At 41.7% G+C, this 14611-nt stretch overlaps 1 protein-coding gene across 1 annotated transcript in view; it reads right to left on the bottom strand.

Annotated features, from left to right (window-relative positions):
- Positions 1 to 14611, bottom strand: part of Phlpp2 (PH domain and leucine rich repeat protein phosphatase 2) — a 109581-nt gene that overhangs the window by 21074 nt on the left and 73896 nt on the right. The window contains exons 10-11 of the mRNA XM_045151569.1: positions 9990 to 10050; positions 1375 to 1470 (exon numbers count right to left, since the gene is read on the bottom strand). Of these exons, the coding sequence (XP_045007504.1) occupies positions 1375 to 1470; positions 9990 to 10050 (157 nt within the window). The remainder of the gene's footprint in view (positions 1 to 1374; positions 1471 to 9989; positions 10051 to 14611) is intronic.

Raw genomic sequence — 14611 nt, forward strand, 5'->3', positions numbered from 1 at the left:
TTTATTAATATTACCAAACAATGACTTTAATATAATAAAACCATAAAATTTTCATTATAATAAAAACAATTTATTGTATGGTATGTTAGGTCATTTAGCAATGAAGTCCAGAAAGATTAAGTGACTCTGATTTGACAAGATCTCACACTGAATAAAGGTCTGATTCCATAAGTTGGGTTCAGACCCCCTAGGCTACAAAGCCTCTAGTTTAATCATTAAAACTCAAGAAGCAGGGCTGAAGAAATGGCTTAGCGGTTAAGCGCTTGCCTGTGAAGCCTAAGGACCCCGGTTCAAGGCTCAATTCCCCAGGACCCACGTTAGCCAGATGCACAAGGGGGCGCACGCGTCTGGAGTTCATTTGTGGTGGCTGGAAGCCCTGGCATGCCCATTCTCTGTCTGTCTCTATCTGCCTCTTTCTCTCTCTGTCACTCTTAAATAAATAAATAAATTAAATAAAAAATTTTAAAAAAAGGGCTGGAGAGATGGCTTAGCGGTTAAGCGCTTGCCTGTGAAGCCTAAGGACCCCGGTTCGAGGCTCGGTTCCCCAGGTCCCACGTTAGCCAGATGCACAAGGGGGCGCACGCGTCTGGAGTTCGTTTGCAGAGGCGGGAAGCCCTGGCGCGCCCATTCTCTCTCTCCCTCTATCTGTCTTTCTCTCTGTGTCTGTCGCTCTCAAGTAAATAAATTAAAAAAAAAAAATTAAAAAAAAAAAAAAGAAAAATTAAAAAAAAAAAACTCAAGAAGCACACAATTTACATCTGTGTTTTTGAATACATAATACCCAAGCACCACTTTTTTTTCCTTCTCTACATGAAGAGTGCTAAAGATCAATTCAAATGCCATTTTGTTGGGAAGCACTCTCTAATTATTCAAGTTTCTGAATGCTACAACTACATATTTAGTGTTATGATAAAGACTAATGCCTCAGGCTGGAGAGATGGCTTAGTGGCTAAGGCACTTGCCTGCAAAACCAAAGGACCTCGGTTTGATTCCCCAGGACCCACGTAAGCTAGATGCATGCCTCTGGAGTTTGTTTACAGTAGCTGGAAACACTGGCATGACCATTCTTTCTCTCTCCCCCTCTGCTTCATTCTCTATCTCAAGTAAATAAATAAAAATTTAAAAAAGTGTAAAGCCTCCACAGTAAGAATGTCCATATTCAAATGCTAACTCCCATCACCTCCTGATTAAGTGCTACCTTGGACACGTTACCTAATCTTTCTTTATTCATTCCTAAAATGAGGACGATAGCACCACCATAAAGACATTTTAAAAGGTGATCACTGAAGGAATGAAAGGCAACCCAAATCTAGGAAAATACATACATATTAATATATACCCACATGTATCTCATATATATTCATTTACACATACCTCACAGGAACCTCTGTGAGAAGATTATAGCTCATATCTAGTACTTCTAGCTTCTTTGCTTCACAGGCCCAGTCAGGGACACACTCTAGCAGGTTTCTGAAGAAAAGAAGTAAGAATCATCATTTAAGATGAACACTTATTATGGTTTGGATCTTAAGTGTTCCCCGAAAGTTAAATAATGTTAAAAGTTTGAAACCAAGCCAGAGATGGTGGCTCACATCTGTAATCCTAGCCAGAGATAGGCATGAGAAACCCAAATTTAAGGCCAGTCTGGACTAAATGGGAAGATTGTCTCAAAAACAAACAAACAACAACAACCAAAAAAAAAAAAAAAAAGCCACAGAAAACGTTAAAAAGAAAAACCAAGAGAAGAAAAACAGAAGAAAGAGAAAACAAGAAGAAAGAAGGAAGGGAGCTGGAGAGATGGCTTAGTGGTTAAGGCACCTGCCTGAGAACCCTAAGGACTCATGTTTGACTCCAGGTCCCAGGTAAGCCAGACACATAAGATGACACAAGTACCAGGTTGCACATGCGCACAAGATGGCACACATGTCTGGAGTTCAACTGCAGTGGCTAGAGGCCCTGGCATGCCAATTCTCTCACACTCTGTCTCTCACTCTCACCCTCTCTCACATTAAAAAAAAAAAAAAAAAAAAACCACTGGCCTGTCTCAAAAGAAGGAAGGAGGAGAGAACATGAAGAAGATATTGGGACTCTGACTTCTTCCTCTCTCTCTCTGCTTTCCAGTTGCCATAATGTTAGCAGCATCCTCCACCATGAGCTGCTATCATGTTGTACCTCAACACGGGCCCAAATGATGGGACTAAGTAACTATGAAATGAAATCTCTGTGCCAGAAAGACAAAAAATTAAACTTTAAGTTTTTTATCTCGGATATTTTGTCATAGCTTTGAAAATCTGAATAATACATAAGTGGAACTCATTTGACTAGACTGCAAAGAGTGTATGAAGCAACCCGTGAGCCCTTTAGAACAGGGAAACCACCTCCAAGACACTTCCTGGTGTATTGCCTGAAATGCAATACACTTAGAAAAGCACTTAGAAATGCTGTTAAAGTACAGGGGTAGAGAAAGACAAGTACTCAAATATGTACAGTAATATGTATGGATTATGCTGCATGTTCAAAGCAAGTAAGGGGACTTTCAAACAGTAAGAAAGCAGTGGAATGTACTGAGATAGGAGAAGGGAGAGATGAGGAAAGAGCTGATCAAAGAGGCATTGAAAACAAACCCTCGCAAAAGGATAAGAGTGCTATAGGTAATGATGGAGAAGAAAATTCTGAGGAATATAAGCAGTGTGAATAAAAATGAAGTCATGGACAAAAGATAATTAGGGGAAAAGTTTCAAGGTACTAAAAACATGCACTGTATCAGCAGAACTTAGTAGTGTAATGGAAGACACTTAATAAATGGACTTTTGGGGCTGGAGAGATGGCTTAGCAGTTAAGGCATTTGCCTGCAAAGCCAAAGGATGCCAGTTTGATTCTCCAGAACCCACATAAGCCAGATGCACAAAGGGGTGCATGCGTCTGGAGTTCATTTACAGTGGCTGAAGGCCCTGGTGTGCCCATTCTCTCTCTCTCTCTCTCCCCGCCCCCTCTTTCTCTCTCTCAAATAAATAAATAAAATTTTAAAAACTTTAAAAAAATAGACTTTTGGTTGATATTGTATATATGTAAGTACAATGATTGTGATGGGGAGGTAATATGATGGAGAATAGAATTTCAAAGGGGAAAGTGGGGGTGGGGGGAGGAAATTACCATGGGATTTTTTTATAATCATGGAAAATGCTAATAAAAATTTTAAAAAAATTTTTTTAAAAATGGAAGTGACCAAAGAAGACATCTGACAATGACCAGTGGGCTCCACAAATAAGCCTATGGGGTGGTTTGATTCAGGTGTCCCCCATAAACTTAGATGTTCTGAATGCTAGATTCCCAGCTGATGGCAACTGGAAATTAAAGCCTCCTGGAAGTGGTGTATTGTTGGTGGGTGAGCTTATGGGTGTTATAGCCAGTTTCCCCTTGCCAGTGTTTGGCACACTCTCCTGTCTACCTTATGTTGGCGAGGGGGTGATGTCCACCCTCTGCTCATGCCATTGTTTCCCCCTGCCATCATGGAGCTTCCCTTCAAGCCTGTAAGCCAAAATAAACCCCTTTTTTTCCCACCCAAAAAAAAAATGGACTTTTGCTATCAGATGTGTTCTGGCTTCTCTAGGCTTCAAGGTGTCTAGGAAGCACTGGATAAAAGAAACACAGACACTGCTGTGACATCTTAATGATGGGAACCCTTTGCCTGAAATAGACCAAGGCAAGTTTGCTAAGAAACATAACATCTGGGTTATAGAGTCTGAAGACTACTGTACTGTGACCTTACATGATGAGGACATTCTAAGCAAGGGGTGTCAGAGCCAACATAAGTCAGAGCACAGGGATAAGGGAACAAGTGGTATGAAATATGAGAGGAATAATAATAAGCAGTTTGGTAATGCTAGAGCACCAGTGAGGGATGGGAGACAAAGTGAGAAAGCTAGGCTGAGACTAAAGTGAGAAATCTAAGGCCTATCTGGAAGGTTCTGACTTATAGGTACAGAGTTTCATGGAAGAGTTAATAAGCAGCAAGGACACAATGTCAGTTTTGTCCTTTAAATGGATCACTGTGATACATGGAACCTGGTTAAAATGATCCTGTTGATACAGAGAAGAATAAGAATTCCAGACCAAAAAAAAAAAAAGAAAAAGATTTAAGCCTGAGCAGTAATGTAGTTGAAGGAGAGGAAAAGAATTCCAACTATTTTGCATGTGTATGTGTTCATATGTGTTTTTATGTGCATCCATGTGGAAGTCAGAGGTCAGGGTGTCCTCCTCAATTGCTCTTTCCCCATCTTATTTTGTAATTGCCACCTCCTCCCTAACATCTTATTTTTTGAGACAAGGTTTCTAACTGAATTCAGAGTTCACTCATTCAGCTAGACTAGCTAGCCAATACTGCCTAGGGATCCTCCTGTCTCTACCACTCAGGCTCTGAAATTGTAGCCACCATGCCCAGCATTTTATGTGGGTGCCAGGAATCTGAACTCAAGTCCTTATGCTTGTGTAACAAGCACTTTACTGACAGTCATCTCCCAGCCCCAATTCCAGGAGACAATAAGTAAAATGTGGCTGGAGAGATGGTTTAGTGGTTAAGTACTTGGCTGCAAAGCCTAAGGCCCTAGTTTCGATTCCCCAGTACCCATGTAAACCAGATGCACATGGTAATGCATATGTCTGGAGTCTGTTTGCAGTGGCTAGAGGCCCTGGTGTGCCCATTCTCTCTCTCTCTCACCCTCCCCTTTAATAAAATTTTGCAAAAAGTAAAATTGTTTGGTGATGTATTGGATGTGGGAAAGAGAGCAGAGGAAAAAAATAAATAATTACTTTCAGGCTTCTGGCTTAGATGACCTGGGAGAGGATAATGCTAAAACTTTAAACAAACAAAAGACAGACAAGATGGAGTAGAGGTGTTTACTTTTGCATATATTTGAGGTGCTTGGAGTTGTGCACATAAAAGTATCTACTGTAAAAAAGCACTCAGACTGACAGAAGAGGGCCTAAGGCTAGAAATCTGAGTGATACCAAAACTTCAGCATGGCTGAAATTATTGGCATAAACAGAATGATACCCAGTAACAGGTACAGTGTACCACAGACAGAACTATGAAAATATTAACCTTTAAAGGGCTAGCTGAAGAAGAAGTAGGCAAAAGAAATAGAAGCAATAATAAAATAGTATTAAAAATTAGGTTGTGAGCTGAGAAGATAGCTTAGTTCATAGTGTTTGCTTTATTAGCATGACAATCTGAGTTTGAATTCACAAGGATGGATGCCAGATGTGGTGGCATGTACCTGCAAGCCCAGTGCTGGGAAGCAGAGACAGGCAGATCTCTGAAGCTCACAACTAGCCATTCTAGCCTACTTACTGAACTCCAGGCCGATGAGACCCTGTCTCAAAAAGAGGTGGACAAGCCGGGCATGGTGGCACACACCTTTAATCATAACACTCAGGAGACTGAGGTAGGAGGACTGCTGTGAGTTCAAGGCCACCCTGAGACTACACAGTGAAATCCAGGTTAGCCTGGGCTAGAGTGAGACCTTACCTTGAAAAAAACAAACAAACAACAACAACAAAAGAGGTGGATAGCAGACCAGATGATGATACTGAAGTTGTCTTCTGGCCTCCATGTGCATGCACACACACATATGCCCACACACATACAAGTATACACACATACACACACACTCTACATATATTTTATTTATATATATATTTTTTTTAATTTATATATATATATATATATATATATATATACACAAATGGAAAATATCAGATTATTATTATCCAGCCAAGGAAATATATGAATTATGTTTGAAGAAAAGAAAGCAAGGATCAACACAGAAAAGTTCCTTAGAACTTAGAACTTAGGTGGGACAAAGAAACAGAAACCAAGGAAACTGAGCCAATAAATGCTAATAAGAAATCTGAACAAAAGGAGGATGACAGTGATTACACAGTAGCCATAGGGGCTATGAGAGAAAGCAACTTTTTGTTTATTAAGACAAGACTAATACAAGTACATACACAGACTCCTCCAAAAAGGGTAGGGGAAGGCTAGATGGCTCAGTGGGTAAAGTGCTTGCTGTGCATGCCTGAAAATCCAAGTTCAGATCTCTAGAATTCACCTAAAGTTGATGCATAGTGCTAGCATCTATAATCCCAATACACCTGTGGTAGCATGAGAGAACGTGGAAAAAAGAATCAAGAAGCTAGCCTGGAGTATGCAGTGACAAACAAGAGAGAGACAGATGCCTCAAACAAGGTGTAAGACGGGGACTGACATTTTAGGCTGTCCTCCAATCCCAGTATGTGCACAGTGGCATACATGCACATACATATGGAAGACATTAAACACACATGAAAAACGAAGGGGAGGATAACTCATAACACAAATCTAGGGCAGTGACAGCCATCAGGTCAAAGGCAGCTAGACTGACTGGTCTTGAATGGAGGAAAGAAACTAAGAATGGATAGAAGTCTACATAGATCCAAGCAAGGTGATAGGAAGCCAATGGAAATCACCAACCTCTACTTTCTCAATCCAGTAGGGATCTAAGCCTCACATGGAAAGATGATGGACCTGAGGGAAACAGCTATTTGGAACAAGTGCCAGGAACTACAAAGAGCTGACAAATGAACAATGAGTGTGAGATAAGGCTGGAAATGGAGGGTCTGTAGTTGTGTCCACCTAGCTGTGCTTTCTTCATAGTGACCAAGCTCAATGTAAAACATAAAATGTTTGTGAAGGACACACTGGAATTTTGCTGGGAAGATATAGATGACAGAAATGAATGGGAAGAAATCACCTCTGCCTCCCAAATGCTGGGATTAAAGGCATGCACCACCATGCCCGACTTATCTCAATCTTTACAACAACCCTGACCAATATAGACCCAGTCCACTTCCTTCAACCTGCTTCAGATGCTCTACTTAGGATACTGACTTGTACCTACCCCCTCTACTACACTATAAAACTCATCCATTGGGAGCTAGGGAGATGAATTAGCAGCTAAAGGCACTTGCTTGCAGAGCTTCCAGCCTGGGTTCAATTTCCCAGAACACACATAAAGCCAGACACAAAAAGTACATGTGTCAGAGACAGGTGGATTGCCATGAGTTCAAGGCCACCCTGAGACTATATAGTGAATTCCAGGTCAGCCTGAGCTAGAACAAGACCCTACCTCAGAAAAACAAAAAAAATTTTTTTAAAGTGCATGTGTCTGGACTTTCGGTTAAGATGGAGGTGTAGGTACCACGCCAAAGCAGCCTAGGGGGGAAAAAGAACAAAAAAACTCAGAAAAATACACACTTTTACTAAAAAGTGAGGTGTATAGGAAATTGAAGCAGCAGCAGAGAAGTAGAAGAGATCCAGAGCATCCAGAGCCCGCACAGGCCGGCAAAAGTGGCCCCGGCAGCTCCGCCAACTGCGGCAGCAGCAGCGCAACAGAGAGCAGCCAGGCTCGGCTCCAGCTGCAGGAAAAGCCAGGTGCAGGGATTTTCCACTCACACCAGTGCTCTCCGCAACTCAAGAAACGTGAAGGGAGTGCGGCAGTGAGCAACAGAGGAGCAGACCACGAGGTAGAAGAACACGTGGAACAGCGAGAGATCCAGAGCAGCTGCGGCTCCCTCCCCTCCCCCACCACCTGAGCCCAGCTCCAGCGAACAGAACAGCGGTCCCCGGACCCAGCCACACCAACTTGAGCCGACAGCAGGACCCAAGCAGGAGCAGAGTTCGGCAGCAACATCAGTGGCTCCGGCACTGATAACAGCGGCCCCAGCAGTAGCAGATCCAGTAGCGGCAGCAGCGGCAGATCCCGTGGCAGCAGCAGTGGACCCAGCAGCAGCAGCAGAGGCAACAGCAGCGGTGGGCCCAGCAGCAGCTTCAGCAGCAGCAACTACAGACCCAGCAGCGGCAGCTTTAGCAGCAGCAGTTCCAGCAGCAGGGGTGCTGATCTGCAGGGCCACACTTGCCAGGCTCAGTTTGCCCCGCAGGAAAAGCCAGTGCCCAGCTCCAGAAATCAGAACAGCAGCCCAAAGACCCAGGCAGCAACTTGACTGAGACCAAAATCATCCAAGGTAACTGGGATTGCACCAGGGAAGGGTTTCACTTGGTCACAAGCTGACTTGGATCCCTCAACAGACCAGAAATCTTAACCTCTTTGTTGGTAGAGGATCTGGTCGTTATAATAACTACTCTTGCATACATACTTGGGGCTGTTTTTGATTGAATGTGTACAGTGTTTAGTTAAATTTTAGAATCTACCTGTATTTTATTCCACTCAGCCTGCTTGAATACTCCCATAGCAGGGAAACTCAACCCCTAGGAACACCTTTGTAGATACTGAGAGTCTTAAGAGCCACATCTAACACCTTAAGCTCCTACCCTGAAAATATATAACATCAAATCAATTGATACAGCTAAGAATACCCAGCTAGCTAGAAAATCCAAGCTTTAACTTAATCAAAAATATATACATTATAACACAAGAAACACTAAAAAGCAAGACGATATAAATCCACCTAAAAGTATTAATGCATCAGAAATGTCCTCCAGTGAGAACAAGTTAGAGCAAATGCCTGAGAAAGAGTTCAAAAGAATGATTGTAAATATGTTTCAAAGAGGTCAAAGAACAAATCAAAAGAATCAAAGAGGAAATCAAAGGGATCAAAGAAGACGCAGGACACCAATTTAATGAAATAAAGAAGGCAATACAAGACATAAATAAGGAAATAGAAATAATAAAGAAAAACCAGTCAGAATTACTAGCAATGAAGAACACAGTTAATGAAATAAAGTGCATGTGTATGGTGCTCATTTACAGCAGCAAGAGACCCTGCTGTACCCAACTTCTATATAGATAGATATTGGGGCTAGAGAGATTGCTTAGTGGTTAAAGGTGCTTGTTTGCAAAGCCTGATGGCACAGGTTCAATTCCCCAGTACCTAATTAAAGCCAAATGTGAAAATAATTGAATAAAAATTACAAAATAAAACTCATCTATTGAATCTTGAAGGTTGAACACAGTATTAAAAATTAATGAGCAAGGGGCTGGAAAGATGGATTAGCAGTTAAGGCATTTGTCTGTGAAACCTAAGGACCCCGGGTCGATTCTCCAGGACCCACTTAAGCCAGATGTACAAGGGAGTGCATGTATTTGGAATTCGTTTGCAGTGGCTAGAGGCCCTGGTATGACCATCCTCTCTCTCTCAAATAAATAAATAAAATTTTTATTTTTTTTTAAAAATTAATGAACAAAATACAATAGCTCTCCCTTATATTTATTCTTAAATACAAGTAAAATAAAAATACAGTATCTCTCCAAAAATTAGGTTAACACAAGTCATAAGACTATTTTAAAAATAGTATTAAGCCAGATGTGGTAGCACAAGCCTTTAATCCCAGCACTTGAGAGGCAGAGGTAGAAGTGCTATGAGTTCAAGGCTATCCTGAGTCTACATAGTAAATTCTAGGTCATCCTGGGCTAGAACAAAATCCTACCTCAAAAAACCAACACATACATATAGTGTTAAATTTAAAGTCCCTGTCTAAAAATCAGGAAATATCTAATTCCAGTAGACAAAAAGAAAATGCTCACCACAGAACTACTAAGTGTCTTTGTTCTATCTCCTCTTGAATCCAGTGTTTAAGAAGGAGCAACTCAGCATGTATTTGTAATCCCAGCAATTTAGGGGATAGAGGCAAGAGGATCCAAGGTCATCTTCAGCAATATAAGGATTTTGAAACCAGCCTGAGCTACAAAGAACTATGTTACACATAAAAAAATTGATAAAGAGCAATTCATAGGAACCCTTCCTTTCCAGAGAGGGCCCTTCCTTTGGCTGTATTTTAGGACCATTGGACTTATTCTTGCAACTCATCCTTTTACTTTTCCAAGTTACCCAATTTCAATATACTTGAATTTCTTATGCCTCAAAAGCTCCCATAATCTACATATTGTCTTAACTAAGTCTCAAACAAGCACCACTCTCATTGACATACTCACCGGGACAGTTCCAGGGAATTGAGTAGATTGGGCACTGGGTAGACATTCACTGCTGTCAGCTCTATAAAAAATAAACAGATGTTAGTGATGTTTTCTGAAGTTCATGAAAGCAAACACAAGTGAGCTAGATGAAAGCAGCCTCATGAAATTACCAAAGAAACATGCATGTCCCTCTGCTGAGATGACTAGAGATAAAAGCTATTGGCAGCTCACCCTGATGCCTGCCTGATTCTAGTCTGTCTAGGAAAACTGCAGGATCTGTACATTGCACTGCATTTACATTACATTTGGCAGTTGTGAAATGTTAACAGTAACTACTTAGCTTTCTAATTTAAAACATTAATACCTGGGTTTTTTATTTTAATTTTTTTTGAATTTTTTGTTGTTGTTTAGTTTTATTTATTTATTTGAAAGCGACAGACAGAGAGAGAAAGAGGCTGAGAGAGAGAGGATAGTGTGCGGGCCAGGGCCTCCAGCTACTGCAAACGAACTCCAGATGCATGTGCCCCCTTGTGCATCTGGCTAATGTGGGTCCTGGGGAATCGAGCCTTCAACCGGGGTCCTTAGGCTTCACAGGCAAGCGCTTAACCGCGAAGTCATCTCTCCAGCCCAATACATGGGTTTTTGCTGATAATAATCTTTAACTGAAGTGTTACACAAATACAGAAATACTACAAAGGGAATTTTCACAAATGGAACCAATACTCCAATCATGAACAGAAAAAGTGTTACACTAGCTCTTCAAAGTATTACCTCATTTCCTTTTCTAGTTACTATCCTTCAAGGGCATCATTCATTATCCTGACTCCAAATACCACAGACAACATTTGTTGTTTATATAAGTAAATGTACAATGTGTGTGTGTGTGTGTGTGTATCTCATATATATGTATGTATGTGTGTGTATGTGTATATATACATATATATATCTATCCTAGTTTAGCCAGGTGTGGTGGCACACAATCCCAGCAATCGGCAGGACTGCAGTGAGTTCAAGGCCACCCTGAGACTACATAGTAAATTCCAGGTCAGCCTGTACTAGAGAAAGACCTTGCCTCAAAAAAAAGGGGGTGGGGCTGGAGAGATGGCTTAGTGGTTAAGCACTTGCCTGTGAAGCCTAAGGACCCCGGTTCGAAGCTTGATTCCCCAGGAGCCATGTGAGCCAGATGCACAAGGTGATGCATGCATCTGGAGTTCCTTTGCAGTGGCTGGAGACCCTGGAACACCCATTCTCTCTCTCTGCCTCTTTCTCTGTCTGTCACTCTCAAATAAGTAAATAAAAATAAACAAAAAATAAAGAGATCTTGAATTCAATCTTCTGCCTCAGCTTCTCAAGCACTGAGATAAAAGACTGCAAGATTGTGCCTTACTACCATGTATAAGGTTTGTTTGAACTGTTTTTGTCTTTTTTGGAGACAGTCTTAGGTAGCCCAGGCTGGCTAAAGATGACTTTGAACTCCTGATCTTCTTCTTCCATCTCCTGTACAAATTTTTATCTGGCCTCATTCCCTCCATATTATGCTTTTGGCATTCATACCTATGGTTATAGATCATTCATTCTTTCACAAGAATATGAGACAGAGCAGGGGGACCCCACCCCATCCTGGGAAACTCAGCACATGTTAAACTGATGGTACTTATTTTAACTACCTCTAATGTTCACTTTCCTGTAAATATGCAAAGACTTCGTAAGACGGTACAACTGACACATTAACTGCAGCTGCTAGACTCCCAACCTTGCTTCTCCTAGCTGCCTGAAGTCGAATAGCCAGACCAGCTATTTTGAACACTCCATGGATGCCTTGAGAGAAACACACAACTATTGCAGCTGTTTGCTCCAGCTCCTGAAGCTGCACCCTCAGTTAGTACTGTTTCAAACAGTTTACACAGGACTTTTTGCTGTCACAAGCCTTGGTAAACTACAGAGAACTCTGCAACCACTGGTATCTAGGCCAGAAGAGGAGCACTTACCCTGGACTGGAAAAGTAACTGCTACAAAAGTGTCAATGCTGTGACTGAAGCCATGACCTGCATGAAACGTTTGCAGTAACTGGTTTAACATCCCTTTTCTGGCTATGTAAACAAGCTGTTTGGTTCACTTAGTGATCTAGTTGGGACTGTCTTGTTTTAACTCCTCTGGTTGCAACCTAAGGCCCAGTAAAAGGCTTCTTTCAAGTGATTCACATTTCATGGAGCATGCTAAGCCAGTACACAAAGGAGGAGGAACAGTAGCAGTGAGTGACAGTGGAGTATGCTAAGCTGCAAAGGTGGCAAAGTAGCCGGCTGCTTGAGAGCTGAAGAAGAGGCAGAGCTCAGTGGCTGACAAGCAGAGCTGCCAACAGTGCCAGAGGTGATGGTTATAATGACAGCTGCAAAAGCAGAATCACAAGATGGAAGCAGCAGGAACTGTCTGTTGAACTGTGACAGTGACCGTAGTAACAAGAAGCAGCTGAATGGTTTGAAAGAGGAGCCAAGGCAGAAACAAGATTGCTCACAGAAGTACAGAGAAGGCAAGAGTAGGTAGAGGGCTACAGCTGAAACTGAAGGATAAAACTCAAGAGGTAAAGAGAAACTGCAGCACTGGTAATGGAGAATTCCATAGAGCAGTCAAGTCTTTAGACCACAGGTCTTGGACACCTCCAGCTTAGGAGCAGTTAACACCTAGGCTGCTGCCAAAGGCTGAAGAATCCTAACTTCCTAGGCCAGTGCTTCTATGGATATTTTATCTAGATCTTTGAGAACTAATATGGGATTTATGTTCAATATAACCTAGGAGAGGAAATGCTGGGTACACTTTAGCAAATACTGCTGAACATTTTCCAAAATTGTTTTACTAATTTAAATTCCAGTGTTTTCTTCAGTCTGTCATCAAATTATTCCAGTAGCTGTACATGTGGGCTCAGTTTGCATGTCCTTGATTATCAGTACAGCTGCATGCCTCCTTTTTCTGTGTTAACTGGTCATTTAGGTTCCTTCTTATGTGAAGCTGGGTTCTTTACTTTGAGGTACCAAAACTGGAATTGTTTGTGTGAACTTGTCCATATTATATAACTTCAGGATCTGCAAGCAGAGTGGCTAACTTCCACCAAGTCCTGCTGAGAGCACTGCTGTAATGGAAGCTCAGTCACCAGGATCTTTTCTAGTTTGGCCAAGCTTTCAGACTCTATAGACATATTATGGATACAGAAGAGCCTGGTAAGGAACCTTTCCTGAGCAAGAACCTGCCACCATGTCACAGATCAATTTAGTAGTCAACTTAATAGTTTTGTTGTTGTTTTGGGTTTTATTTATTTATTGTTTTTGATTATTTTTACTTATTTATTTGAGAGCAACAGATAGAGAGAGAAAGAGGCAGAGAGAGAGAGAATGGGCACATCAGGGCCTCCAGCCACTGCAAACGAACTCCAGATGCATGTGCAACCATATGCATCTGGCTTATGTGGGTACTGGGGAATGGAGCCTCGAACCGCGGTCCTTAGATTTCACAGGCAAGCACTTAACTGCTAAGCCATCTCTCCAGCCCTATTTATTTATTTTTAGTGAGGAAGGTAGGATAAGATAGGATTTTACTACATAGCCCAGCTGGCCTGGAACTCTCCATCCTGCCCCAATTTCCCAAGTACTTGGATTACAGGTATGTGCTGCCACCCTTAACACTTAAAGAGTTTTTACCCTCTTCTTACCTAAGAAATTAGGCCACAACTGAAGTTTCTATAACATGATGGAAGGCAATGAAGCTTGGTATGGAAGCACATGCCTTTAATCCCACCATTCGGCAGAGGTAGGAGGATCACTGTGAGTTTGAGGCCAGTTTGAAACTACATAATAGATTCCAGGTTAGCCTGGGCTAGAATGAAACCCTATCTCAAAAAAGAAGAAGAAGATAAAACAGAAATAGCAGCAGCAGCAGCAACTGCAGTAGCCACTGCCACTGCCAGGCATGGTGGTGCACGCCTTTAATCCCAGCACTTGGGAGGCAGAGGTAGGAGGATCACAGTGAGTTTGAGGCCACCCTGAGACCACATAGTGAATTCTAGGTCAGCCTGGACTAGAGTGAAACCCTACCTAGAAAAGCAAGAGAAAGGAAGGAAGGAGGGAAGGAAGGAAAGAAGGAGGGAGGGAGGGAGGGAGGGAGGGAGGGAGGGAGGGAGGGAGGGAAAGGGAAGGAAGGGAAAGAAAGGGAAGGAAAGGAGGGAGGGAGGGAGAAAGAGAGAGAAAAAAGGACGATGAAAAATAGAAGTCATTAAATTTCTTTTATCAAAATAATACATTTTACAGATACAGAAAGCAAAAGAATATAAAATCATGAGCACCCTTTCACCCATTATTCTATCTTACATATTTCACTTTCATGCCATCATAAATGTGTTCATTTCCATAGATTATTAACACTGTTATTGCATACTTACAGCTAAGAAAATCCCATTTCTTCTGTGTTTTAAATTTTGGTATAACTATCATAATATGCATATTATTATATGCCTTATTTTTGGTTCAAAAATTTTCTGACAAAATATGTTGTTAATAATAATAAATTTAAACAATGTGCTGGGCATGGTGGAACACACCTTTAATCCCAGCATTCGGGAGGCAGAGGTAGGAGGATTGCCATGAGTTTGAGGC

This window comes from Jaculus jaculus, chromosome 1 (genome assembly GCF_020740685.1).
Source record: "Jaculus jaculus isolate mJacJac1 chromosome 1, mJacJac1.mat.Y.cur, whole genome shotgun sequence".
Lineage (NCBI taxonomy): Eukaryota > Metazoa > Chordata > Mammalia > Rodentia > Dipodidae > Jaculus > Jaculus jaculus.